The 26899-nt window shown below is 54.7% G+C and overlaps 1 protein-coding gene across 1 annotated transcript in view; it reads right to left on the bottom strand.

The window, feature by feature from the left end:
• M1AP (meiosis 1 associated protein) overlaps positions 1 to 26899 on the bottom strand; it is a 97925-nt gene that overhangs the window by 47942 nt on the left and 23084 nt on the right. Inside the window, exon 6 of the mRNA XM_088457222.1 lies at positions 4448 to 4589. Within this exon, the coding sequence (XP_088313348.1) occupies positions 4448 to 4589 (142 nt within the window). The remainder of the gene's footprint in view (positions 1 to 4447; positions 4590 to 26899) is intronic.

Here is a 26899-nt window from a genome sequence, read left to right as displayed (position 1 = left end):
CTTCTCAAGGGCCGGGAAGGGGTGCCATGTATTGGGCAGCTGTGAGGATACACTCCAAGTACATAGTTACAGCCCTAAGTGGGGTGAATATGTTGTGGACAATGGAGGAGGTGTCCCTTCAGAGCTGGAGCCCGGCGGCAGGCGCCTCCATTGTCTCCCATAGTTCTGCCCCTGCTGGGTGCAAATATCATCATTAGTATCAGCACTTACACCTACCCCATGCTGGATGTAGCCGTCATCAATAGTTTCAGCACTTACACTTACCCCATGCTGGGTGCAGCCGTCTTCATTAGTATCAGCCCTTACACCTACCCCATGCTGGGTGCAAATATCATCATTAGTATCAGCACTTACACCTACCCCATGCTGGGTGCAGCCTTCATCATTAGTATCAGCACTTACACCTACCCCATGCTGGGTGCAGCCATCATCATTAGTATCAGCACTTACACCTACCCCATGCTGGGTGCAAATATCATCATTAGTATCAGCACTTACACCTACCCCATGCTGGGTGCAGCCATCATCATTAGTATCAGCCCTTACACGTACCCCATGCTGGGTGCAGCCATCATCATTAGTATCAGCACTTACACCTACCCCATGCTGGGTGCAGCCATCATTATTAGTATCAGCACTTACACCTACCCCATGCTGGGTGCAGCCATCATCATTAGTATCAGCACTTACACCTACCCCATGCTGGTTGCAAATATCATCATTAGTATCAGCACTTACACCTACCCCATGCTTGGTGCAGCCGTCATCATTAGTATCAGCACTTACACCTACCCCATGCTGGGTGCAGCCGTCATCATTAGTATCAGCACTTACACCTATCCCATGCTGGGTGCAGCCATCATCATTAGTATCAGCACTTACACCTACCCCATGCTGGGTGCAGCCATCATCATTAATATCAGCACTTACACCTACCCCATGCTGGGTGCAGCCGTCATCATTAGTATCAGCACTTACACCTACCCCATGCCGGGTGCAGCCATCATCATTAATATCAGCACTTACACCTACCCCATGCTGGGTGTAACCATCATCATTAGTGTCAGCACTTACACCTACCCCATGCTGGGTGCAGCCGTCATCATTAGCATCAGCACTTACACCTACCCCATGCTGGGTGCAACTGTCATCATTAGTATCAGCACTTACACCTACCCCATGCTGGGTGCATCCGTCATCATTAGTATAAGCACTTACACCTACCCCATGCTGGGTGCAGCCGTCATCATTAGTATCAGCACTTACACCTACCCCATGCTGGGTGCAGCCATCATCATTAATATCAGCACTTAAACCTACCCCATGCTGGGTGCAGCCATCATCTTTAGTATCAGCACTTACACCTACCCCATGCTGGGTGCAGCCATCATCATTAATATCAGCACTTACACCTAACCCATGCTGGGTGCATCCGTCATCATTAGTATAAGCACTTACACCTACCCCATGCTGGGTGTAACCATCATCATTAGTGTCAGCACTTATACCTACCCCATGCTGGGTGCAGCCGTCATCATTAGCATCAGCACTTACACCTACCCCATGCTGGGTGCAACTGTCATCATTAGTATCAGCACTTACACCTACCCCATGCTGGGTGCATCCGTCATCATTAGTATCAGCACTTACACCTACCCCATGCTGGGTGCAACCATCATCATTAGTATCAGCACTTACACCTACCCCATGCTGGGTGCAGCTGTCATCATTAGTATCAGCACTTACACCTACCCCATGCTGGGTGCAACCATCATCATTAGTATCAGCACTTACACCTACCCCATGCTGGGTGCAACCATCATCATTAGTATCAGCACTTACACCTACCCCATGCTGGGTGCTGCCATCATCATTAGTATAAGCACTTACACCTACCCCATGCTGGGTGTAACTATCATCATTAGTGTCAGCACTTACACCTACCCCATGCTGGGTGCAGCCATCACCATTAGTGTCAGCACCTACACCTACCCCATGCTGGGTGCAGCCGTCATCATTAGTATCAGCACTTACACCTACCCCATGCTGGGTGCAGCTGTCATCATTAGTATCAGCACTTACACCTACCCCATGCTGGGTGCAACTCTCATCATTAGTATCAGCACTTACACCTACCCCATGCTGGGTGCAACTCTCATCATTAGTATCAGCACTTACACCTACCCCATGCTGGGTGCAACTGTCATCATTAGTATCAGCACTTACACCTACCCCATGCTGGGTGCAACTGTCATCATTAGTATCAGCACTTACACCTACCCCATGCTGGGTGCATCCGTCATCATTAGTATAAGCACTTACACCTACCCCATGCTGGGTGTAACCGTCATCATTAGTATCAGCACTTACACCTACCCCATGCTGGGTGCAGCCGTCATCATTAGCATCAGCACTTACACCTACCCCATGCTGGGTGCAGCCGTCATCATTAGCATCAGCACTTACACCTACCCCATGCTGGGTGCAGCTGTCATCATTATTATCAGCACTTACACCTACCCCATGCTGGGTGTAACCATCATCATTAATATCAGCACTTACACCTACCCCATGCTGGGTGCTGCCATCATCATTAATATCAGCACTTACACCTACCCCATGCTGGGTGCAACTGTCATCATTAGTATTAGTTACAGCACTTACACCTACCCCATGCTGGTTGTAAAATGACGTCAACATACACACAAATAGGAGGCAACTTTGACTACATGTCCACAACACTTCACAAGAGGTTTCTATTACATGTGTACACCCAGGTGACATTGAGACATGTCCATTTCATGTACAGAGAGACATCTCAGTAGGCATTGGATGCATATAGTGATAGGAGAGGCATCTCAGTAGGCATTGGATGCATATGGTGGTAGGGGACACATCTCAGTAGGCATTGGATGCATATGGTGGTAGGGGAGACATCTCAGTAGGCTGGGGAGATCTCAGTATGTACAGTATGGTAGACATCTCAGTAGGTATGGGAATCACTCTGTGGTAGGGGAGATACATGGTTGCTGACAAAACATCTTCTCAATAGGCATAGCAATCACACGGTGGTAGGGGAGACATCGCAGTAGACAGGGTAGTCACTCAGGAAGTGGCAGGGGATCCACCTTCTCATGAGGTATGGGGTACACATGATATCAGGGGAGTCACCTACTCAGTAAGTGGCAGGGGAGACATTTGGTGATGGGGAGGCATCTTCTCAGAAATGGGGGGGGGGGAAATTACTTAGTAGGCAGGGATTTGTGTTAGATAATACATTACTCCCTATGGTGAAAGCTACCCTGCTACTAAGCATAAATATGGCATACCCCTGTGCTATAAGCATGAACATGGCATACCCCTGTGCTATAAGCATTAACATGGCATACCCCTGTGCTATAAGCATGAATATGGCATACCCCTGTGCTACTAAGCATAAATGTGGCATACCCCTGTGCTATAAGCATGACTATGGCATACCCTTGTGCTACTAAGAATAAATATGGCATACCCCTGTGCTACTAAGCATAAATATGGCATACTACTGTGCTATAAGCATGTCTGTGGCATACCCCTGTTCTATAAGCATGAATATGGCATACCCCTGTGCTATAAGCACGAATATGGCATACCCCTGTGCTATAAGCATGAATATGGCATACCCCTGTGCTATAAGCATGTCTGTGGCATACCCCTGTGCTATAAGCATGAATATGGCATACCCCTGTGCTATAAGCATGAACATTGCATAGCCCTCTGCTATAAGCATGAACATGGCATACTCCTGTGCTATAAGCATGAATATGGCATACCCCTGTGCTATAAGCATGAATATTGCATACCCCTGTGCTATAAGCACGTCTGTGGCATATCCCTGTGCTATAAACATGAATATGGCATACCCCTGTGCTATAAGCATGAACATGGCATACCCCTGTGCTATAAGCATGTCTGTGGCATATCCCTGTACTATAAGCATGAACATGGCATACCCCTGTGCTATAAGCATGAACATGGCATACCCCTGTGCTATAAGCATGAACATGGCATACCCCTGTGCTATAAGCATGAACATGGCATACCCCTGTGCTATAAGCATGAATATGGCATACCCCTGTGCTATAAGCATGTCTGTGGCATACCCCTGTGCTATAAGTATGTCTGTGGCTGCACACCACTAGCACTGACCACTTTTCTCATTTGAATGACTAAGGGAAATATGAAGCACACATGAGCAGTGGTTTATTCAAATCTAGTCCTGATTGATTGGCTCGGCGAAGTCTAACCCTTCTCCCAGATTGGTCATTGGCTGAAACATTCACCAGGATTGATGCAATAATTCAAGTATTTATTTCAAGGTTACTTACAGTAAATGGGAAAACCACAAAGATATACAGTAAGTCCATGTTGTGGCACATTAGGGAGCACGTACCATACTGACACATACCTGCAGGCTGTGGCACAGTGCATGGAACTTCTCTTGGTTGGCTTCCAGCTGATCCCAATCTAGCTCCCAGCATGCAGTGGGTGTGAGAATAGAGGGGAGACCATAGAACATGGACCCGCATACACCTTGTGAAGACAGAGCCCTAGGGAGAGAGAAACACAGTAACCGGTTATCCCAGGGGTCAGGAAACTTTTTTACCATTTACCCCAAAATATGTTTAGATACGCAGACGTTACCCCCTTGATTTGATAGGAAGGAAATCCTATAGTAGTGCCCCCATATAATGCACCTGTAGTAGTGCCCCCATAGTTATGCCCCTGTAGCAGTGCACCCATATAATGCCCCTGTAGTAGTGCCTCCATAGTTATGCCCCTGTATCAGTGCCCCCATAGTAATGCTCCTGTAGAAGTGCCCCCATATACTGCCCCTGTAGTAGTGCCCCCATAGTAATGCCCCCATAAAATGCCCCTGTAGCAGTGCCCCCATAGTAATGCCCCTGTAGTAGTGTCCCCATAGTTATGCCCCTGCAGCAGTGCCCCCATATTAATGCCCCTGTAGCAGTGCCCCCATATAATGCCCCTGTAGTAGTGCCCCCATAGTTATGCCCCTGTAGTAGTGCCCCCATATAATGCCCCTGTAGCAGTGCCCCCATATTAATGCCCCTGTAGTAGTGCCCCCATATAATGCCCCTGTAGTAGTGCCCCCATAGTTATGCCCCTGTAGTAGTACCCCCATATAATGCCCCTGCAGTAGTGCCCCCATAGTTATACCCCTGTAGTAGTACCCCCATATAATGCCCCTGTAGTAGTGCCCCCATATAATGCCCCTGTAGTAGTGCCTCCCTAGTTATGCCCCTGTAGCAGTGCCCCATATTAATGCCCCTGTAGCAGTGCCCCATATTAATGCCCCTGTAGCAGTGCCCCTATAGTTATTCCCCGTAGCAGTGCCCCCATATAATGCCCCTGTAGTAGTGCCCCCATATAACGCCCCTGTAGTAGTGCCCCCATAGTTATGCCCCTGTAGTAGTACCCCCATATAATGCCCCTGTAGTAGTGCCCCCATATAACGCCCCTGTAGTAGTGCCCCCATAGTTATGCCCCTGTAGTAGTACCCCCATATAATGCCCCTGTAGTAGTGCCCCCATAGTTATGCCCCTGTAGTAGTACCCCCATATAATGCCCCTGTAGTAGTGCCCCCATATAACGCCCCTGTAGTAGTGCCCCCATAGTTATGCCCCTGTAGTAGTACCCCCATATAATGCCCCTGTAGTAGTGCCCCCATAGTTATGCCCCTGTAGTAGTACCCCCATATAATGCCCCTGTAGTAATGCCCTCATATAATGCACCTGTAGTAGTACCCCATAGTTATGCCCCAGTAGAAGTGCCCCCATAGTTATGCCCCTGTAATAGTGCCCCCGTATAGTACCCCTGTAGTAGTGCCCCCCTAGTTATGCCCCTGTAGCAGTGCCCCCATATTAATGCCCCTGTAGTAGTGCCCCCATATAATGCCCCTGTAGTTATGCCCCTGTAGTAGTGCCCCATATAATGCCCCTGTAGTAGTGCCCCTGTAGTAGTACCCCCATATAATGCCCCTGTAGTAGTACCCCCATATAATGCCCCTGTAGTAGTGCCCCCATAGTATGCCCCTGTAGTAGTGCCCCCATAGTTATGCCCCTGTAGCAGTGCCCCCATAGTTATGCCCCTGTAGTAGTGCCACCATAGTTAAGCCCCTGTTATAGTGCACCCATAGTTATGCCCCCATAGTTATGCCCCTGTAGTAGCGCCCCCATATAATGCCCCTGTAGCAGTGCCCCCATAGTAATGCCCCTGTAGCAGTGCCCCCATAGTAATGCCCCTGTAGCAGTGCCCCCAAAATTATGCCTCTGTAGTAGTGCCCCCATTATAGTGCCCCCATAGTTATGCCCCCATAGTTATGCCCCTGTAGTAGTGCCCCCATATAATGCCCCTGTAGCAGTGCCCCCATAGTAATGCCCCTGTAGCAGTGCCCCCATAGTTATGCCCCTGTAGCAGTGCCCCCATAGTTATGCCCCTGTAGCAATGCCCCCATAGTAATGTCCCTGTAGTAGTGCCCCCATAGTTATGTCCCTGTAGGAGTGCCCCCATAGTTATGCCCCTGTAGCAGTGCCCCCATAGTTATGTCCCTGTAGAAGTGCCCCATATAGTGCCCCTGTAGTAGTGCCCCTGTAATAGTGCCCCCATATAGTGCCCCTGTAGTAGTGCCACCATATAATGCCCCTGTAGTAGTGCCCCTATATAATGCCCCTGTAATAGTGCCCCCATAGTTATGCCCCTGTAGTAGTGCCCCCATATAATGCCCCTGTAGCAGTGCCCCCATATTAATGCCCCTGTAGTAGTGCCCCCATATAATGCCCCTGTAGTAGTGCCCCCATAGTTATGCCCCTGTAGTAGTACCCCCATATAATGCCCCTGCAGTAGTGCCCCCATAGTTATACCCCTGTAGTAGTAACCCCATATAATGCCCCTGTAGTAGTGCCCCCATATAATGCCCCTGTAGTAGTGCCCCCCTAGTTATGCCCCTGTAGCAGTGCCTCATATTAATGCCCCTGTAGCAGTGCCCCATATTAATGCCCCTGTAGCAGTGCCCCTATAGTTATTCCCCGTAGCAGTGCCCCCATATAATGCCCCTGTAGTAGTGCCCCCATATAACGCCCCTGTAGTAGTGCCCCCATAGTTATGCCCCTGTAGTAGTACCCCCATATAATGCCCCTGTAGTAGTGCCCCCATATAACGCCCCTGTAGTAGTGCCCCCATAGTTATGCCCCTGTAGTAGTACCCCCATATAATGCCCCTGTAGTAGTGCCCCCATAGTTATGCCCCTGTAGTAGTACCCCCATATAATGCCCCTGTAGTAGTGCCCCCATATAACGCCCCTGTAGTAGTGCCCCCATAGTTATGCCCCTGTAGTAGTACCCCCATATAATGCCCCTGTAGTAGTGCCCCCATAGTTATGCCCCTGTAGTAGTACCCCCATATAATGCCCCTGTAGTAATGCCCTCATATAATGCACCTGTAGTAGTACCCCATAGTTATGCCCCAGTAGAAGTGCCCCCATAGTTATGCCCCTGTAATAGTGCCCCCGTATAGTACCCCTGTAGTAGTGCCCCCATATAATGCCCCTGTAGTAGTGCCCCCCTAGTTATGCCCCTGTAGCAGTGCCCCCATATTAATGCCCCTGTAGTAGTGCCCCCATATAATGCCCCTGTAGTTATGCCCCTGTAGTAGTGCCCCATATAATGCCCCTGTAGTAGTGCCCCTGTAGTAGTACCCCCATATAATGCCCCTGTAGTAGTGCCCCCATAGTATGCCCCTGTAGTAGTGCCCCCATAGTTATGCCCCTGTAGCAGTGCCCCCATAGTTATGCCCCTGTAGTAGTGCCACCATAGTTAAGCCCCTGTTATAGTGCACCCATAGTTATGCCCCCATAGTTATGCCCCTGTAGTAGCGCCCCCATATAATGCCCCTGTAGCAGTGCCCCCATAGTAATGCCCCTGTAGCAGTGCCCCCATAGTAATGCCCCTGTAGCAGTGCCCCCAAAATTATGCCTCTGTAGTAGTGCCCCCATTATAGTGCCCCCATAGTTATGCCCCCATAGTTATGCCCCTGTAGTAGTGCCCCCATATAATGCCCCTGTAGCAGTGCCCCCATAGTAATGCCCCTGTAGCAGTGCCCCCATAGTTATGCCCCTGTAGCAGTGCCCCCATAGTTATGCCCCTGTAGCAATGCCCCCATAGAAATGTCCCTGTAGTAGTGCCCCCATAGTTATGTCCCTGTAGGAGTGCCCCCATAGTTATGCCCCTGTAGCAGTGCCCCCATAGTTATGTCCCTGTAGAAGTGCCCCCATATAGTGCCCCTGTAGCAGTGCCCCTGTAATAGTGCCCCCATATAGTGCCCCTGTAGTAGTGCCACCATATAATGCCCCTGTAGTAGTGCCCCTGTAATAGTGCCCCCATATAGTGCACCTGTAGTAGTGCCCCCATATAATGCCCCTGTAGTAGTGCCCCCATATAATGCCCCTGTAATAGTGCCCCCATAGTTATGTCCCTGTAGTAGTGCCCCGATATAATGCCCCTGTAGTGCCGCTTGTACAAATAATACCACTTACCTTAATCCCCGCTCCTGCATCCGCGCCATCCTGTCCGCCCAGCTGCTCCTCGGTACTATGGGAGAGACGTCATGACCCATAGTGCGCATGAAGAGAGCTCCAGCCTCCGGCTAACGCGGCGCTGAAGGGAAGGAGCCGGGCGCCCGCTGGTAATAACATCTCAGCGGGCGTCCGACTTAGAGCCTCGCTGCGGCGCCGGGCTGGAGGTCACTGACGCTGGGTGCGCCGCTCCATCCATTACAACCAGGAATTTCAGTTTTACGTGGATTACTGATCCCCGCAGCCATGACAGGCACCCCAATCCCTTCTGTGCGTTACTGATCCCCACAGCCCTGACAGGCACCCCAATCCCTTCTGTGCGTTACTGATCCCCACAACCCTGACAGGCTCCCCAATCCCTTCTGTGTGTTACTGATCCCCACAGCCCTGACAGGCACCCCAATCCATTCTGTGTGTTACTGATCCCCGCAGCCCGGACAGGCACCCCAATCCCATCTGTGCATTACTGATCCCCGCAGCCCTGACAGGCACCCCAATCCCTTCTGTGCATTACTGATCCCCGCAGCCCTGACAGGCACCCCAATCCCTTCTGTGCATCACTGATCCCCGCAGCCCTGACAGGCACCCCAATCCCTTCTGTGCGTTACTGATCCCCGCAGCACTGACAGGCACCCCAATCCCTTCTGTGCGTTACCGATCCCCGCAGCCCTGACAGGCACCCCAATCCCTTCTGTGCGTTACTGATCCCCGCAGCACTGACAGGCACCCCAATCTCTTCTGTGCATTACTGAACCCCGCAGCCCTGACAGGCACCCCAATCCCTTCTGTGTGTTACTGATCCCCGCAGCCCTGACAGGCACCCCAATCCCTTCTGTGCATTACTGATCCCCGCAGCCCTGACAGGCACCCCAATCCCTTCCGTGCGTTACTGATCCCCGCAGCCCTGACAGGCACCCCAATCCCTTCTGTGCGTTACTGATCCTAGCAGCCCTGACAGGCACCCCAATCCCTTCTGTGCGTTACTGATCCCCGCAGCCCTGACAGGCACCCCAATCCCTTCTGTGCGTTACTGATCCCCGCAGCCCTGACAGGCACCCCAATCCCTTCTGTGCGTTACCGAACCCAGCAGCCCTGACAGGCACCCCAATCCCTTCTGTGCATTACTGATTCCCGCAGCCCTGAAAGGCACCCCAATCCCTTCTGTGCATTACTGATCCCCGCAGCTCTGACAGGCACCCCAATCCCTTCTGTGCATTACTGATCCCCGCAGCTCTAACAGGCACCCCAATCCCTTCTGTGCATTACTGATCCCCGCAGCCCTACTGATCCCCGCAGCCCTACCGATCCCCGCAGCCCTGACAAGCACCCCAATCCCTTCTGTGCATTACTGATCCCCGCAGCCCTAACAGGCACCCCAATCCCTTCTGTGCATTACTGATCCCCGCAGCTCTGACAGGCACCCCAATCCCTTCTGTGCATTACTGATCCCCGCAGCCCTACCGATCCCCGCAGCCCTGACAGGCACCCCAATCTCTTCTGTGCATTACTGATCCCCGCAGCCCTGACAGGCACCCCAATCCCTTCTGTGCGTTACTGATCCCCGCAGCCCTGACAGGCACCCCAATCCCTTCTGTGCATTACTGATCCCCGCATCCCAGGCAGGCACCCCAATCCCTTCTGTGCATTACTGATCCCCGCAGCACTGACAGGCACCCCAATCTCTTCTGTGCATTACTGAACCCCGCAGCCCTGACAGGCACCCCAATCCCTTCTGTGTGTTACTGATCCCCGCAGCCCTGACAGGCACCCCATTCCCTTCTGTGTGTTACTGATCCCCGCAGCCCTCACAGGCACCCCAATCCCTTCTGTGCATTACTGATCCCCGCAGCCCTGACAGGCACCCCAATCCCTTCCGTGCGTTACTGATCCCCGCAGCCCTGACAGGCACCCCAATCCCTTCTGTGCGTTACTGATCCCAGCAGCCCTGACAGGCACCCCAATCCCTTCTGTGCGTTACTGATCCCCGCAGCCCTGACAGGCACCCCAATCCCTTCTGTGCGTTACTGATCCCCGCAGCCCTGACAGGCACCCCAATCCCTTCTGTGCATTACCGATCCCAGCAGCCCTGACAGGCACCCCAATCCCTTCTGTGCATTACTGATTCCCGCAGCCCTGAAAGGCACCCCAATCCCTTCTGTGCATTACTGATCCCCGCAGCTCTGACAGGCACCCCAATCCCTTCTGTGCGTTACTGATCCCCGCAGCCCTGATAGGCACCCCAATCCCTTCTGTGCGTTACTGATCCCCGCAGCCCTGACAGGCACCCCAATCCCTTCTGTGCGTTACCGATCCCAGCAGCCCTGACAGGCACCCCAATCCCTTCTGTGCATTACTGATTCCCGCAGCCCTGAAAGGCACCCCAATCCCTTCTGTGCATTACTGATCCCCGCAGCTCTGACAGGCACCCCAATCCCTTCTGTGCATTACTGATCCCCGCAGCTCTAACAGGCACCCCAATCCCTTCTGTGCATTACTGATCCCCGCAGCCCTACTGATCCCCGCAGCCCTACCGATCCCCGCAGCCCTGACAGGCACCCCAATCCCTTCTGTGCATTACTGATCCCCGCAGCCCTGACAGGCACCCCAATCCCTTCTGTGCATTACTGATCCCCGCAGCTCTGACAGGCACCCCAATCCCTTCTGTGCATTACTGATCCCCGCAGCCCTACCGATCCCCGCAGCCCTGACAGGCACCCCAATCTCTTCTGTGCATTACTGATCCCCGCAGCCCTGACAGGCACCCCAATCCCTTCTGTGCGTTACTGATCCCCGCAGCCCTGACAGGCACCCCAATCCCTTCTGTGTGTTACTGATCCCCGCATCCCTGACAGGCACATCAATCCCTTCTGTGCGTTACTGATCCCCGCATCCCAGGCAGGCACCCCAATCCCTTCTGTGCATTACTGATCCCCGCAGCACTGACAGGCACCCCAATCTCTTCTGTGCATTACTGAACCCCGCAGCCCTGACAGGCACCCCTATCCCTTCTGTGTGTTACTGATCCCCGCAGCCCTGACAGGCACCCCATTCCCTTCTGTGTGTTACTGATCCCCGCAGCCCTCACAGGCACCCCAATCCCTTCTGTGCATTACTGATCCCCGCAGCCCTGACAGGCACCCCAATCCCTTCCGTGCGTTACTGATCCCCGCAGTCCTGACAGGCACCCCAATCCCTTCTGTGCGTTACTGATCCCAGCAGCCCTGACAGGCACCCCAATCCCTTCTGTGCGTTACTGATCCCCGCAGCCCTGACAGGCACCCCAATCCCTTCTGTGCGTTACTGATCCCCGCAGCCCTGACAGGCACCCCAATCCCTTCTGTGCATTACCGATCCCAGCAGCCCTGACAGGCACCCCAATCCCTTCTGTGCATTACTGATTCCCGCAGCCCTGAAAGGCACCCCAATCCCTTCTGTGAATTAGTGATCCCCGCAGCTCTGACAGGCACCCCAATCCCTTCTGTGCATTACTGATTCCCGCAGCTCTAACAGGCACCCCAATCCCTTCTGTGCATTACTGATCCCCGCAGCCCTACTGATCCCCGCAGCCCTACCGATCCCCGCAGCCCTGACAGGCACCCCAATCCCTTCTGTGCATTACTGATCCCCGCAGCCCTGACAGGCACCCCAATCCCTTCTGTGCATTACTGATCCCCGCAGCTCTGACAGGCACCCCAATCCCTTCTGTGCATTACTGATCCCCGCAGCCCTACCGATCCCCGCAGCCCTGACAGGCACCCCAATCCCTTCTGTGCATTACTGATCCCCGCAGCCCTGACAGGCACCCCAATCCCTTCTGTGCGTTACTGATCCCCGCAGCCCTGACAGGCACCCCAATCCCTTCTGTGTGTTACTGATCCCCGCAGCCCTGACAGGCACCCCAATCCCTTCTGTGCGTTACTGATCCCCGCAGCCCAGGCAGGCACCCCAATGCCTTCTGTGCATTACTGATCCCCGCAGCCCTGACAGGCACCCCAATCCCTTCTGTGCGTTACTGATCCCCGCAGCCCTGACAGGCACCCCAATCCCTTCTGTGCGTTACTGATCCCCGCAGCCCTGACAGGCACCCCAATCCCTTCTGTGCGTTACTGATCCCCGCAGCCCTGACAGGCACCACAATCCCTTCTGTGCGTTACTGATCCCCGCAGCCCTGACAGGCACCCCAATCCCTTCTGTGCGTTACTGATCCCCGCAGCCCTGACAGGCACCCCAATCCCTTCTGTGCGTTACTGATCCCCGCAGCCCTGACAGGCACCCCAATCCCTTCTGTGCGTTACTGATCCCCGCAGCCCTGACAGGCACCCCAATCCCTTCTGTGCATTACCGATCCCCGCAGCCCTGATAGGCACCCCAATCCCTTCTGTGCGTTACTGATCCCCGCAGCCCTGACAGGCACCCCAATCCCTTCTGTGCGTTACTGATCCCCGCAGCTCTGACAGGCACCCCAATCCCTTCTGTGCGTTACTGATCCCCGCAGCCCTGACAGGCACCCCAATCCCTTCTGTGCGTTACTGATCCCCGCAGCCCTGACAGGCACCCCAATCCCTTCTGTGCGTTACTGATCCCCGCAGCCCTGACAGGCACCCCAATCCCTTCTGTGCGTTACTGATCCCCGCAGCCCTGACAGGCACCCCAATCCCTTCTGTGCGTTACTGATCCCCGCAGCCCTGACAGGCACCCCAATCCCTTCTGTGCGTTACTGATCCCAGCAGCCCTGACAGGCACCCCAATCCCTTCTGTGCGTTACTGATCCCCGCAGCCCTGACAGGCACCCCAATCCCTTCTGTGCGTTACTGATCCCCGCAGCCCTGACAGGCACCCCAATCCCTTCTGTGCCTTACCGATCCCAGCAGCCCTGACAGGCACCCCAATCCCTTCTGTGCATTACTGATCCCCGCAGCCCAGAAAGGCACCCCAATCCCTTCTGTGCATTACTGATCCCCGCAGCTCTGACAGGCACCCCAATCCCTTCTGTGCATTACTGATCCCCGCAGCTCTGACAGGCACCCCAATCCCTTCTGTGCATTACTGATCCCCGCAGCCCTACTGATCCCCGCAGCCCTACCGATCCCCGCAGCCCTGACAGGCACCCCAATCCCTTCTGTGCATTACTGATCCCCGCAGCCCTGACAGGCACCCCAATCCCTTCTGTGCATTACTGATCCCCGCAGCTCTGACAGGCACCCCAATCCCTTCTGTGCATTACTGATCCCCGCAGCCCTACTGATCCCCGCAGCCCTGACAGGCACCCCAATCCCTTCTGTGCATTACTGATCCCCGCAGCCCTGACAGGCACCCCAATCCCTTCTGTGCGTTACTGATCCCCGCAGCCCTGACAGGCACCCCAATCCCTTCTGTGTGTTACTGATCCCCGCAGCCCTGACAGGCACCCCAATCCCTTCTGTGCGTTACTGATCCCCGCAGCCCAGACAGGCACCCCAATCCCTTCTGTGCATTACTGATCCCCGCAGCCCTGACAGGCACCCCAATCCCTTCTGTGCATTACTGATCCCCGCAGCCCTGACAGGCACCCCAATCCCTTCTGTGCGTTACTGATCCCCGCAGCCCTGACAGGCACCCCAATCCCTTCTGTGCGTTACTGATCCCCGCAGCCCTGACAGGCACCCCAATCCCTTCTGTGCGTTACTGATCGCCGCAGCCCTGACAGGCACCCCAATCCCTTCTGTGCGTTACCGATCCCCGCAGCCCTGACAGGCACCCCAATCCCTTCTGTGCATTACCGATCCCCGCAGCCCTGACAGGCACCCCAATCCCTTCTGTGCGTTACCGATCCCCGCAGCCCTAACAGGCACCCCAATCCCTTCTGTGCGTTACTGATCCGCGCAGCTCTGACAGGCACCCCAATCCCTTCTGTGCGTTACTGATCCCCGCAGCCCTGACAGGCACCCCAATCCCTTCTGTGCGTTACCGATCCCCGCAGCCCTGACAGGCACCCCAATCCCTTCTGTGCGTTACCGATCCCCGCAGCCCTGACAGGCACCCCAATCTCTTCTGTGCATTACTGAACCCCGCAGCCCTGACAGGCACCCCAATCCCTTCTGTGCGTTACTGATCCCCGCAGCCCTGACAGGCACCCCAATCCCTTCTGTGTGTTACTGATCCCCGCAGCCCTCACAGGCACCCCAATCCCTTCCGTGCATTACTGATCCCCGCAGCCCTGACAGGCACCCCAATCCCTTCCGTGCGTTACTGATCCCCGCAGCCCTGACAGGCACCCCAATCCCTTCTGTGCGTTACTGATCCCAGCAGCACTGACAGGCAACCCAATCCCTTCTGTGCGTTACTGATCCCCGCAGCCCTGACAGGCACCCCAATCCCTTCTGTGCGTTACTGATCCCCGCAGCCCTGACAGGCACCCCAATCCCTTCTGTGCATTACCGATCCCAGCAGCCCTGACAGGCACCCCAATCCCTTCTGTGCATTACTGATCCCCGCAGCCCTGAAAGGCACCCCAATCCCTTCTGTGCATTACTGATCCCCGCAGCTCTGACAGGCACCCCAATCCCTTCTGTGCATTACTGATCCCCGCAGCCCTACTGATCCCCGCAGCCCTACCGATCCCCGCAGCCCTGACAGGCACCCCAATCCCTTCTGTGCATTACTGATCCCCGCAGCCCTGACAGGCACCCCAATCCCTTCTGTGCATTACTGATCCCCGCAGCCCTGACAGGCACCCCACTCCCTTCTGTGCGTTACTGATCCCCGCAGCCCTGACAGGCACCCCAATCCCTTCTGTGCGTTACTGATCCCCGCAGCCCTGACAGGCACCCCAATCCCTTCTGTGCGTTACTGATCCCCGCAGCCCTGACAGGCACCACAATCCCTTCTGTGCGTTACTGATCCCCGCAGCCCTGACAGGCACCCCAATCCCTTCTGTGCGTTACTGATCCCCGCAGCCCTGACAGGCACCCCAATCCCTTCTGTGCATTACCGATCCCCGCAGCCCTGACAGGCACCCCAATCCCTTCTGTGCGTTACTGATCCCCGCAGCCCTGACAGGCACCCCAATCCCTTCTGTGCGTTACTGATCCCCGCAGCTCTGACAGGCACCCCAATCCCTTCTGTGCGTTACTGATCCCCGCAGCCGTGACAGGCACCCCAATCCCTTCTGTGCGTTACTAATCCCCGCAGCCCTGACAGGCACCCCAATCCCTTCTGTGCGTTACTGATCCCCGCAGCCCTGACAGGCACCCCAATCCCTTCTGTGCGTTACTGATCCCCGCAGCCCTGACAGGCACCCCAATCCCTTCTGTGCGTTACTGATCCCCGCAGCCCTGACAGGCACCCCAATCCCTTCTGTGCGTTACTGATCCCCGCAGCCCTGACAGGCACCCCAATCCCTTCTGTGCGTTACTGATCCCAGCAGCCCTGACAGGCACCCCAATCCCTTCTGTGCGTTACTGATCCCCGCAGCCCTGACAGGCACCCCAATCCCTTCTGTGCGTTACTGATCCCCGCAGCCCTGACAGGCACCCCAATCCCTTCTGTGCCTTACCGATCCCAGCAGCCCTGACAGGCACCCCAATCCCTTCTGTGCATTAGCGATCCCCGCAGCCCAGAAAGGCACCCCAATCCCTTCTGTGCATTACTGATCCCCGCAGCTCTGACAGGCACCCCAATCCCTTCTGTGTATTACTGATCCCCGCAGCTCTGACAGGCACCCCAATCCCTTCTGTGCATTACTGATCCCCACAGCCCTGACAGGCACCCCAATCCCTTCTGTGCGTTACTGATCCCCGCAGCCCTGACAGGCACCCCAAACCCTTCTGTGTGTTACTGATCCACACAGCCCTGACAGGCACCCCAATCCCTTCTGTGCATTACTGATCCCCAAAGCCCCGACAGGCACCCCAATCCCTTCTGTGCGTTACTGATCCCCGCAGCCCTAACAGGCACCCCAATCACTTCTGTGCATTACTGATCCCAGCAGCCCTGACAGGCACCCCAATCCCTTCATGCGTTACCGATCCCCACAGCCCTGACAGGCACCCCAATCCCTTCTGTGCATTACTGATCCCCGCAGCCCTACTGATCCCCGCAGCCCTACCGATCCCCGCAGCCCTGACAGGCACCCCAATCCCTTCTGTGCATTACTGATCCCCGCAGTCCAGGCAGCCCTGACAGGCACCCCAATCCCTTCTGTGCGTTACCGATCCCCACAGCCCTGACAGGCACCCCAATCCCTTCTGTGCATTACTGATCCCCGCAGCCCTACTGATCCCCGCAGCCCTACCGATCCCCGCAGCCCTGACAGGCACCCCAATCCCTTCTGTGCATTACTGATCCCCGCAGTCCAGACAGGCACCCCAATCCCTTCTGTGCGTTACTGATCCCCGCAGCCCTGACAGGCACCCCAATCCCTTCTGTGTGTTACTGATCCCCGCAGCCCTGACAGGCACCCCAATCCCTTCTGTGCATTACTGATCCCCGCAGCCCAGACAGGCACCCTAATCCCTTCTGTGCATTACTGATCCCCGCAGCCCTGACAGGCACCCCAATCCCTTCTGTGCATTACTGATCCCCGCAGCCCTGACAGGCACCCCAATCCCTTCTGTGCGTTACTGATCCCCGCAGCCCTGACAGGCATCCCAATCCCTTCTGTGCGTTACTGATCCCCGCAGCCCTGACAGGCACCCCAATCCCTTCTGTGCGTTACTGATCCCCGCAGCCCTGACAAGCACCCCAATCCCTTCTGTGCGTTACTGATCCCCGCAGCCCTGACAGGCACCCCATTCCCTTCTGTGTGTTACTGATCCCCGTAGCCCTGACAGGCACCCCAATCCCATCTGTGCGTTACCGATCCCCACAGCCCTGACAGGCACCCCAATCCCTTCTGTGCATTACTGATCCCCGCAGCTCTGACAGGCACCCCAATCACTTCTGTGCATTACTGATCCCCGTAGCCCTGACAGGCCCCCCAATCCCTTCTGTGCGTTACTGATCCCAGCAGCCCTGACAGGCACCCCAATACCTTCTGTGCGTTACTGATCCCCGCAGCCCTGACATGCACCCCAATACCTTCTGTGCATTACTGATCCCCGCAGCCCTGACAGGCACCCCAATCCCTTCTGTGTGTTACTGATCCCCGCAGGCCTGACAGGCACCCCAATCCCTTCTGTGCATTACTGATCTCCGCAGCCCTGACAGGCACCCCAATACCTTCTGTGCGTTACTGATCCCCGCAGCCCTGACAGGCACCCCAATCCCTTCTGTGCATTACCGATCTTCTCAGCCCTGACAGGCACCCCAATCCCTTCTGTGCATTACTGATCCCTGCAGCCCTGACAGGCACCCCAATCCCTTCTGTGCGTTACTGATCCCCGCACCCCTGACAGGCACCCCAATCCCTTCTGTGCATTACTGATCCCCGCAGCCCTGACAGGCACCCCAATCCCTTCTGTGCGTTACTGATCCCCGCAGCCCTGACAGGCACCCCAATCCCTTCTGTGCATTACTGATCCCCGCAGCCCTGACAGGCACCCCAATCCCTTCTGTGCATTACTGATCCCCGCAGCCCTGACAGGCACCCCAATCCCTTCTGTGCATTACTGATCCCCGCAGCCCTGACAGGCACCCCAATCCCTTCTGTGCGTTACTGATCCCCGCAGCCCTACTGATTCCAGCAGCCCTACCGATCCCCGCAGCCCTGACAGGCACCCCAATCACTTCTGTGCATTACTGATCCCCGCAGCCCTGACAGGCACCCCAATCCCTTCTGTGCAATACTGATCCCCGCAGCCCTGACAGGCACCCCAATCCCTTCTGTGCATTACCGATCCCCGCAGCCCTGACAGGCACCCCAATCCCTTCTGTGCATTACTGATCCCCGCAGCTCTGACAGGCACCCCAATCCCTTCTGTGCGTTACTGATCCCCGCAGCGCTGACAGGCACCCCAATCCCTTCTGTGCATTACTGATCCCCGCAGCCCTGACAGGCACCCCAATCCCTTCTGTGCTTTACTGATCCCCGCAGCCCTGACAGGCACCCCAATCCCTTCTGTGCGTTACCGATCCCCGCAGCCCTGACAGGCACCCCAATCCCTTCTGTGCATTACCGATCCCCGCAGCCCTGACAGGCACCCCAATCCCTTCTGTGCGTTACTGATCCCCGCAGCCCTGACAGGCACCCCAATCCCTTCTGTGCGTTACTGATCCCCGCAGCCCTGACAGGCACCCCGAACCCTTCTGTGTGTTACTGATCCCCGCAGCCCTGACAGGCATCCCAATCCCTTCTGTGCATTACTGATCCCCGCAGCGCTGACAGGCACCCCAATCCCTTCTGTGCGTTACTGATCCCCGCAGCCCTGACAGGCACCCCAATCCCTTCTGTGCGTTACTGATCCCCGCAGCCCTGACAGGCACCCCAATCCCTTCTGTGTGTTACTGATCCCCGCAGCCCTGACAGGCACCCCAATCCCTTCTGTGCATTACTGATCCCCGCAGCCCTGACAGGCACCCCAATCCCTTCTGTGCGTTACTGATCCCCGCACCCCTGACAGGCACCCCAATCCCTTCTGTGCGTTACTGATCCCCGCAGCCCTGACAGGCACCCCATTCCCTTCTGTGCGTTACTGATCCCCGCAGCCCTGACAGGCACCCCAATCCCTTCTGTGCATTACTGATCCCCGCAGCCCTGACAGGCCCCCAATCCCTTCTGTGCATTACTGATCCCCGCAGGCCTGACAGGCACCCCAATCCCTTCTGTGCATTACTGATCCCCGCAGCCCTGACAGGCATCCCAATCCCTTCTGTGCATTACTGATCCCCGCAGCCCTGACAGGCACCCCAATCCCTTCTGTGCGTTACTGATCCCCACAGCCCTGACAGGCACCCCAATCCCTTCTGTGCATTACTGATCCCCAAAGCCCCGACAGGCACCCCAATCCCTTCTGTGCATTACTGATCCCCGCAGCCCTAACAGGCACCCCAATCACTTCTGTGCGTTACCGATCCCCACAGCCCTGACAGGCACCCCAATCCCTTCTGTGCATTACTGATCCCCGCAGCCCTACTGATCCCCGCAGCCCTACCGATCCCCGCAGCCCTGACAGGCACCCCAATCCCTTCTGTGCATTACTGATCCCCGCAGCCCTGACAGGCACCCCAATCCCTTCTGTGCATTACTGATCCCCGCAGCCCTGACAGGCACCCCAATCCCTTCTGTGCGTTACTGATCCCCGCAGCCCTGACAGGCACCCCAATCCCTTCTGTGCGTTACTGATCCCCGCAGCCCTGACAGGCACCCCAATCCCTTCTGTGTGTTACTGATCCCCGCAGACCTGACAGGCACCCCAATCCCTTCTGTGCGTTACTGATCCCCGCAGCCCAGACAGGCACCCCAATCCCTTCTGTGCATTACTGATCCCCGCAGCCCTGACAGGCACCCCAATCCCTTCTGTGCGTTACTGATCCCCGCAGCCCTGACAGGCACCCCAATCCCTTCTGTGCGTTACTGATCCCCGCAGCCCTGACAGGCACCCCAATCCCTTCTGTGCGTTACTGATCCCCGCAGCCCTGACAGGCACCCCAATCCCTTCTGTGCGTTACTGATCCCCGCAGCCCTGACAGGCACCCCAATCCCTTCTGTGCGTTACTGATCCCCGCAGCCCTGACAGGCACCCCATTCCCTTCTGTGTGTTACTGATCCCCGTAGCCCTGACAGGCACCCCTTCTGTGCGTTACCGATCCCCACAGCCCTGACAGGCACCCCAATCCCTTCTGTGCATTACTGATCCCCGCAGCTCTGACAGGCACCCCAATCACTTCTGTGCATTACTGATCCCCGTAGCCCTGACAGGCCCCCCAATCCCTTCTGTGCGTTACTGATCCCAGCAGCCCTGACAGGCACCCCAATACCTTCTGTGCGTTACTGATCCCCGCAGCCCTGACATGCACCCCAATACCTTCTGTGCATTACTGATCCCCGCAGCCCTGACAGGCACCCCAATCCTTTCTGTGTGTTACTGATCCCCGCAGGCCTGACAGGCACCCCAATCCCTTCTGTGCATTACTGATCTCCGCAGCCCTGACAGGCACCCCAATCCCTTCTGTGCATTACTGATTCCCGCAGCCCTGACAGGCACCCCAATCCCTGCTGTGCATTACTGATCTCCGCAGCCCTGACAGGCACCCCAATCCCTTCTGTGCATTACCGATCCCCTCAGCCCTGACAGGCACCCCAATCCCTTCTGTGCATTACTGATCCCTGCAGCCCTGACAGGCACCCCAATCCCTTCTGTGCGTTACTGATCCCCGCACCCCTGACAGGCACCCCAATCCCTTCTGTGCATTACTGATCCCCGCAGCCCTGACAGGCACCCCAATCCCTTCTGTGCGTTACTGATCCCCGCAGCCCTGACAGGCACCCCAATCCCTTCTGTGCATTACTGATCCCCGCAGCTCTGACAGGCACCCCAATCCCTTCTGTGTGTTACTGATCCCCGCAGCCCTGACAGGCGCCCCAATCCCTTTTGTGCATTACTGATCCCCGCAGCCCTGACAGGCGCCCCAATCCCTTTTGTGCATTACTGATCCCCGCAGCCCTGACAGGCACCCCAATCCCTTCTGTGTGTTACTGATCCCCGCAGCCCTGACAGGCGCCCCAATCCCTTTTGTGCATTACTGATCCCCGCAGCCCTGACAGGCGCCCCAATCCCTTTTGTGCATTACTGATCCCCGCAGCCCTGACAGGCACCCCAATCCCTTCTGTGCGTTACTGATCCCCGCAAGCCCTACTGATTCCAGCAGCCCTACCGATCCCCGCAGCCCTGACAGGCACCCCAATCCCTTCTGTGCATTACTGATCCCCGCAGCCCTGACAGGCACCCCAATCCCTTCTGTGCAATACTGATCCCAGCAGCCCTGACAGGCACCCCAATCCCTTCTGTGCATTACTGATCCCCACAGCGCTGACAGGCACCCCAATCCCTTCTGTGCGTTACTGATCCCCGCAGCCCTGACAGGCACCCCAATCCCTTCTGTGCATTACTGATCCCCGCAGCTCTGACAGGCACCCCAATCACTTCTGTGCATTACTGATCCCCGTAGCCCTGACAGGCACCCCAATCCCTTCTGTGCGTTACTGATCCCAGCAGCCCTGACAGGCACCCCAATACCTTCTGTGCGTTACTGATCCCCGCAGCCCTGACAGGCACCCCAATCCCTTCTGTGCGTTACCGATCCCCGCAGCCCTGACAGGCACCCCAATACCTTCTGTGCATTACCGATCCCCGCAGCCCTGACAGGCACCCCAATCCCTTCTGTGCATTACTGATCCCCGCAGCCCTGACAGGCACCCCAATACCTTCTGTGCATTACTGATTCCCGCAGCCCTGACAGGCACCCCAATCCCTTCTGTGCATTACTGATCTCCGCAGCCCTGACAGGCACCCCAATACCTTCTGTGCATTACCGATCCCCGCAGCCCTGACAGGCACCCCATTCCCTTCTGTGTGTTACTGATCCCCGTAGCCCTGACAGGCACCCCAATCCCTTCTGTGCATTACTGATCCCCGCAGCCCTGACAGGCACCCCAATCCCTTCTGTGTGTTACTGATCCCCGCAGCCCTGACAGGCATCCCAATCCCTTCTGTGCATTACTGATCCCCGCAGCTCTGACAGGCACCCCAATCCCTTCTGTGTGTTACTGATCCCCGCAGCCCTGACAGGCACCCCATTCCCTTCTGTGTGTTACTGATCCCCGTAGCCCTGACAGGCACCCCAATCCCTTCTGTGCATTACTGATCCCCGTAGCCCTGACAGGCATCCCAATCCCTTCTGTGCATTATTGATCCCCGCAGCCCTGACAGGCACCCCAATCCCTTCTGTGCATTACTGATCCCCGCAGCTCTGACAGGCACCCCAATCCCTTCTGTGCATTACCGATCCCCGCAGCCCTGACAGGCACCCCATTCCCTTCTGTGTGTTACTGATCCCCGTAGCCCTGACAGGCACCCCAATCCCTTCTGTGCATTACTGATCACCGCAGCCCTGACAGGCACCCCAATCCCTTCTGTGTGTTACTGATCCCCGCAGCCCTGACAGGCATCCCAATCCCTTCTGTGCATTACTGATCCCCGCAGCTCTGACAGGCACCCCAATCCCTTCTGTGTGTTACTGATCCCCGCAGCCCTGACAGGCACCCCATTCCCTTCTGTGTGTTTCTGATCCCCGTAGCCCTGACAGGCACCCCAATCCCTTCTGTGCATTACTGATCCCCGTAGCCCTGACAGGCATCCCAATCCCTTCTGTGCATTACTGATCCCCGCAGCCCTGACAGGCACCCCAATCCCTTCTGTGCATTACTGATCCCCGCAGCTCTGACAGGCACCCCAATCCCTTCTGTGCATTACTGATCCCCGCAGCCCTGACAGGCACCCTGATCCCTTCTGTGTGTTACTGATCCCCGCAGCCCTGACAGGCACCCCAATCCCTTCTGTGCATTACTGATCCCCGCAGCTCTGACAGGCACCCCAATCCCTTCTGTGTGTTACTGATCCCCGCAGCCCTGACAGGCACCCCAATCCCTTCTGTGCGTTACTGATCCCCGCAGCCCTGACAGGCACCCCATTCCCTTCTGTGTGTTACTGATCCCCGTAGCCCTGACAGGCACCCCAATCCCTTCTGTGCATTACTGATCCCCGTAGCCCTGACAGGCATCCCAATCCCTTCTGTGCATTACTGATCCCCGCAGCCCTGACAGGCACCCCAATCCCTTCTGTGCATTACTGATCCCCGCAGCTCTGACAGGCACCCCAATCCCTTCTGTGCATTACTGATCCCCGCAGCCCTGACAGGCACCCCAATCCCTTCTGTGCATTACTGATCCCCGCAGCTCTGACAGGCACCCCAATCCCTTCTGTGCATTACTGATCCCCGCAGCCCTGACAGGCACCCCGATCCCTTATGTGTGTTACTGATCCCCGCAGCCCTACTGATTCCAGCAGCCCTACCGATCCCCGCAGCCCTGACAGGCACCCCAATCCCTTCTGTGCATTACTGATCCCCACAGCCCTGACAGGCACCCCAATCCCTTCTGTGCGTTACTGATCCCCGCAGCCCTAATGTGGTTTTCTGACAAGAGTTCCAATTCTCTCAGCATCTATTATGGGTTCCATATAAAACTCCTGAGAAGTTCCCTCCACAATACTTTTAGCACCTATTATGGGTTCTCTACAAACTCCTGAGGAGTTCCACCACAATAACTTCAGCACCTATTATGGATCTCCCCCAGCCCTGACAAGCTCGCCAATGCTTTATGCACATATTATGGCTCTCCCAGACCTTACCAAACTTCCTATCCTTTCAGCAGCTATTATTGGTCTTCCCAGGAATGTCAATGAAGGAGTGAACATGCAGCAATGTTCCTATGGCTGTGCATTATCCGATCCACAGGTCATTTTGAAAAGCATAGCAGTACAGACAAATCAATAGTGTGAACCAGCGTTAGTAAATACAAATATACAAGCAGACCCTTCATCTTCTTTCCTCTTACTGCAAATCAAACCTTTTACCGAAATAAAACCTGACCATCTGCCATCGTTCCTTTTACTAAAAAGGGTGGAATTGGCGGTGGAAAGATGTCCACAATGGAAGAATCAGAGCGCTTACTCCCTAAGCTCTTCTTTCGAGAAAATATAAACAAAGAATGATAAAATGGAGGCTCTGGAAAAATCAACAAAGAATAAATACTAACAAGTTGGTGGGTTTCCATGAGAAGGTGGAGGTTGGATTGCTGGTGATACATTCTTGACTTGCGAGACGTAAAGAACAGGATGAATACGTTGCATTTGTGGAGGTAAAACTAATTTCACAGTAGGAGGAGTTCAAATGGCTGAGACAGGAAAAGGCCAAACAGGGTTCTGCTAACTTGGGAGAAGGACATCTTAGATGTAGAAATTTGGTGGATAGTCATCTTCAGTATGTAACTGAGGAGCTAATGACACATATCTGCCGCTATTTGGACCTTGAAAGGGGTTGTGCATGGGACCCGTAATTGGAAAAGGGCTTTTTTTAGTTGAATGCAACTCTACGGAAAGTTTGAGTAGATTCAAAAGGTACTGATCCAAGGTTTGAGTCACTCGTTCTGCCTGACTATTGGTTTGGGGATGACAACCAGAGGAAAGATCTCATCTGACTTGGAGTAACTTGCAGAAAGCTTTAAAAAATCAGGAGGTAAATAGAGGCCCCCTCTCGAAGAGCAATCATGCAATTTGTAGATCTGTTGAATTAAAAAAACTTTGGCCATTTTAGAAGCACTGGGAAGTTTCCCGAGGGGAATAAAATGAGCCATCTTGGTAAATCTATCCACTACAACAAAGAGGGAGTTCTGAGATCAACAGAAACAAGAGGAATAGGAAGAGTGTTCAATGTGGTGCACTACTAAGATCAATATTCACACTTGTAGCTATTACAAGATATATTATATTAAAATTTTATAGACTAAAGGTTAAGTACCGTAAGACAATACAATACAGCATACATTGTTATAAAAATCAAAAAAAGTAAAAAATTTTTTTTAAAAAGAACAAAAATCATTACTATAAAAGAAACAAGGGTATACAGTTTATTAGGGTATATTTATGTATTAGCAATATAAAACTAGCACAGGAATACGAATACACTAAATATATATATAATTTCTGTAAGAAAGAAAGGACTCTTGAAAAGCGGAAAGATCGGGAGCTAAACTAAGTCTTCCAGACCCTATAATAGATGCGAGCCGAGGTGGGTTTCCTGGCGCAAAGCAGAGTGTTGATGACTGCAGAGGAAAAATCCTTGGTTTTAAGATCGAAGTCTCAAGAGCCAACCCATGAAAGCCAGATGGGCCAAGTCCGGGTGGAAGCACGGACCCTGAGACAGAAGGTCAGGTTGGTGAGGAAGCCACCATGGAGTGTCAACAGACAGACCGAGAAGGCTGGTGTACCAAGCTTTGCAAGGCCAATCCAGAGCGGTGAAAATTGCCGTGCCACCCTCCAACTTCAATTTGAAAAGAACCAGCAGAATCTTGGGAATTGGTGGAAAGAAGTAAATGAGAGGAAATGACCACCTAACAGCTAGGGTCTCCACCAGAAAGGCTCCCAGATCCCGGGTACGGGAACAGTATTTTGGTAGCTTGTGGTTGTGACAGGAGGCCATCATGTTGATGTCCGGATGGCCCCAACGACGTACCAATGCCTGGACAGAGGGACCACTCATCGGCATGAATGTCCTGGCGGCTGATTAGGTCCACTTCCCAATTTTTGACTCCTGAAATGTACACCACCGATAGAGACGGAGGGTAACGCTACGCCCACTGCAGAATCCGCCGCTCCTCCTTCATGGCGCCTCGACTGCGAGTGCCACCTTGATGATTTATGTATGCGACTGTGGTCAGATTGCAGGTTTGTGGAGGAGAAGGTGCCTTGCCTGACAAATAGCCTTGCAGACTGCCGAATATCCAGGAAATTGATGGAAAGAAGGCTTTCTCGATCCGTCCATCATCCTTGAAAGTTTGATGACAAGTCACTGCCCTACAACTGGAGCATCTTCTTGGATGGCGTCACAGAGGATTTCCGGTGATTGATGAGAAAATACGAGGAGCTGTTAAAAGTCCAAAAGGCAAAACCCGAAATTGGAAGTGTTCCTCTTACCGCAAACCTGAGAAAGCGCTGATTGAATTCCCTGATGAAAATGTGTAAGTAGACGTCCTGGATGTCAGAGCCAGAATTATGGAACACAAAGATTCCATACGGAACCTGGGAACATGGAGATACCTGTTCAGCTATTTCACGATCCGTCCAGTCTTGGGACCAGGAACAAATTGTCATAAAAACCGACACCTCTCTGAGACAGAGGAAAGGGAACAAACACCCAGGAGGCCAGAAGCAAACTTATGGAATTCCATAGCACCTTTACCATATCCGGATCTACTTGCAGACCTGTTGAGAACTGGATTGGAGGACTTCCCTGAAAGTTAGGGTGTAAACCTGGGACACTACACCTCTTACCCAGGTGTCAGACGTCATTGCCATCCAAAAATCGCAGAATAGCAAAAGAGCCTCCCAAAGGAACGAAAATTAGAGGCCCTAGACTTGGGGGCAGCTGATGGAAAGCAGACTTAGAAGCTGCCACTGTAGCAACAATCTTGTTGAGCTCCAGCCCAAACAGCACGTCCCCTGAGAAGGAAGAGCTTCCAGCACCTTCTTGAAGTCCGCATCCGCTAACCAATTGTGGAGCCAGAAAGCTTTCCGA

The sequence above is a fragment of the Taudactylus pleione genome, unplaced genomic scaffold (genome assembly GCF_031769625.1).
Source record: "Taudactylus pleione unplaced genomic scaffold, aTauple2 ptg000747l, whole genome shotgun sequence".
Lineage (NCBI taxonomy): Eukaryota > Metazoa > Chordata > Amphibia > Anura > Myobatrachidae > Taudactylus > Taudactylus pleione.
The sequence above is the reverse complement of the archived record's forward strand: the minus strand, read 5'-3'. Positions and strand labels throughout refer to the sequence as shown.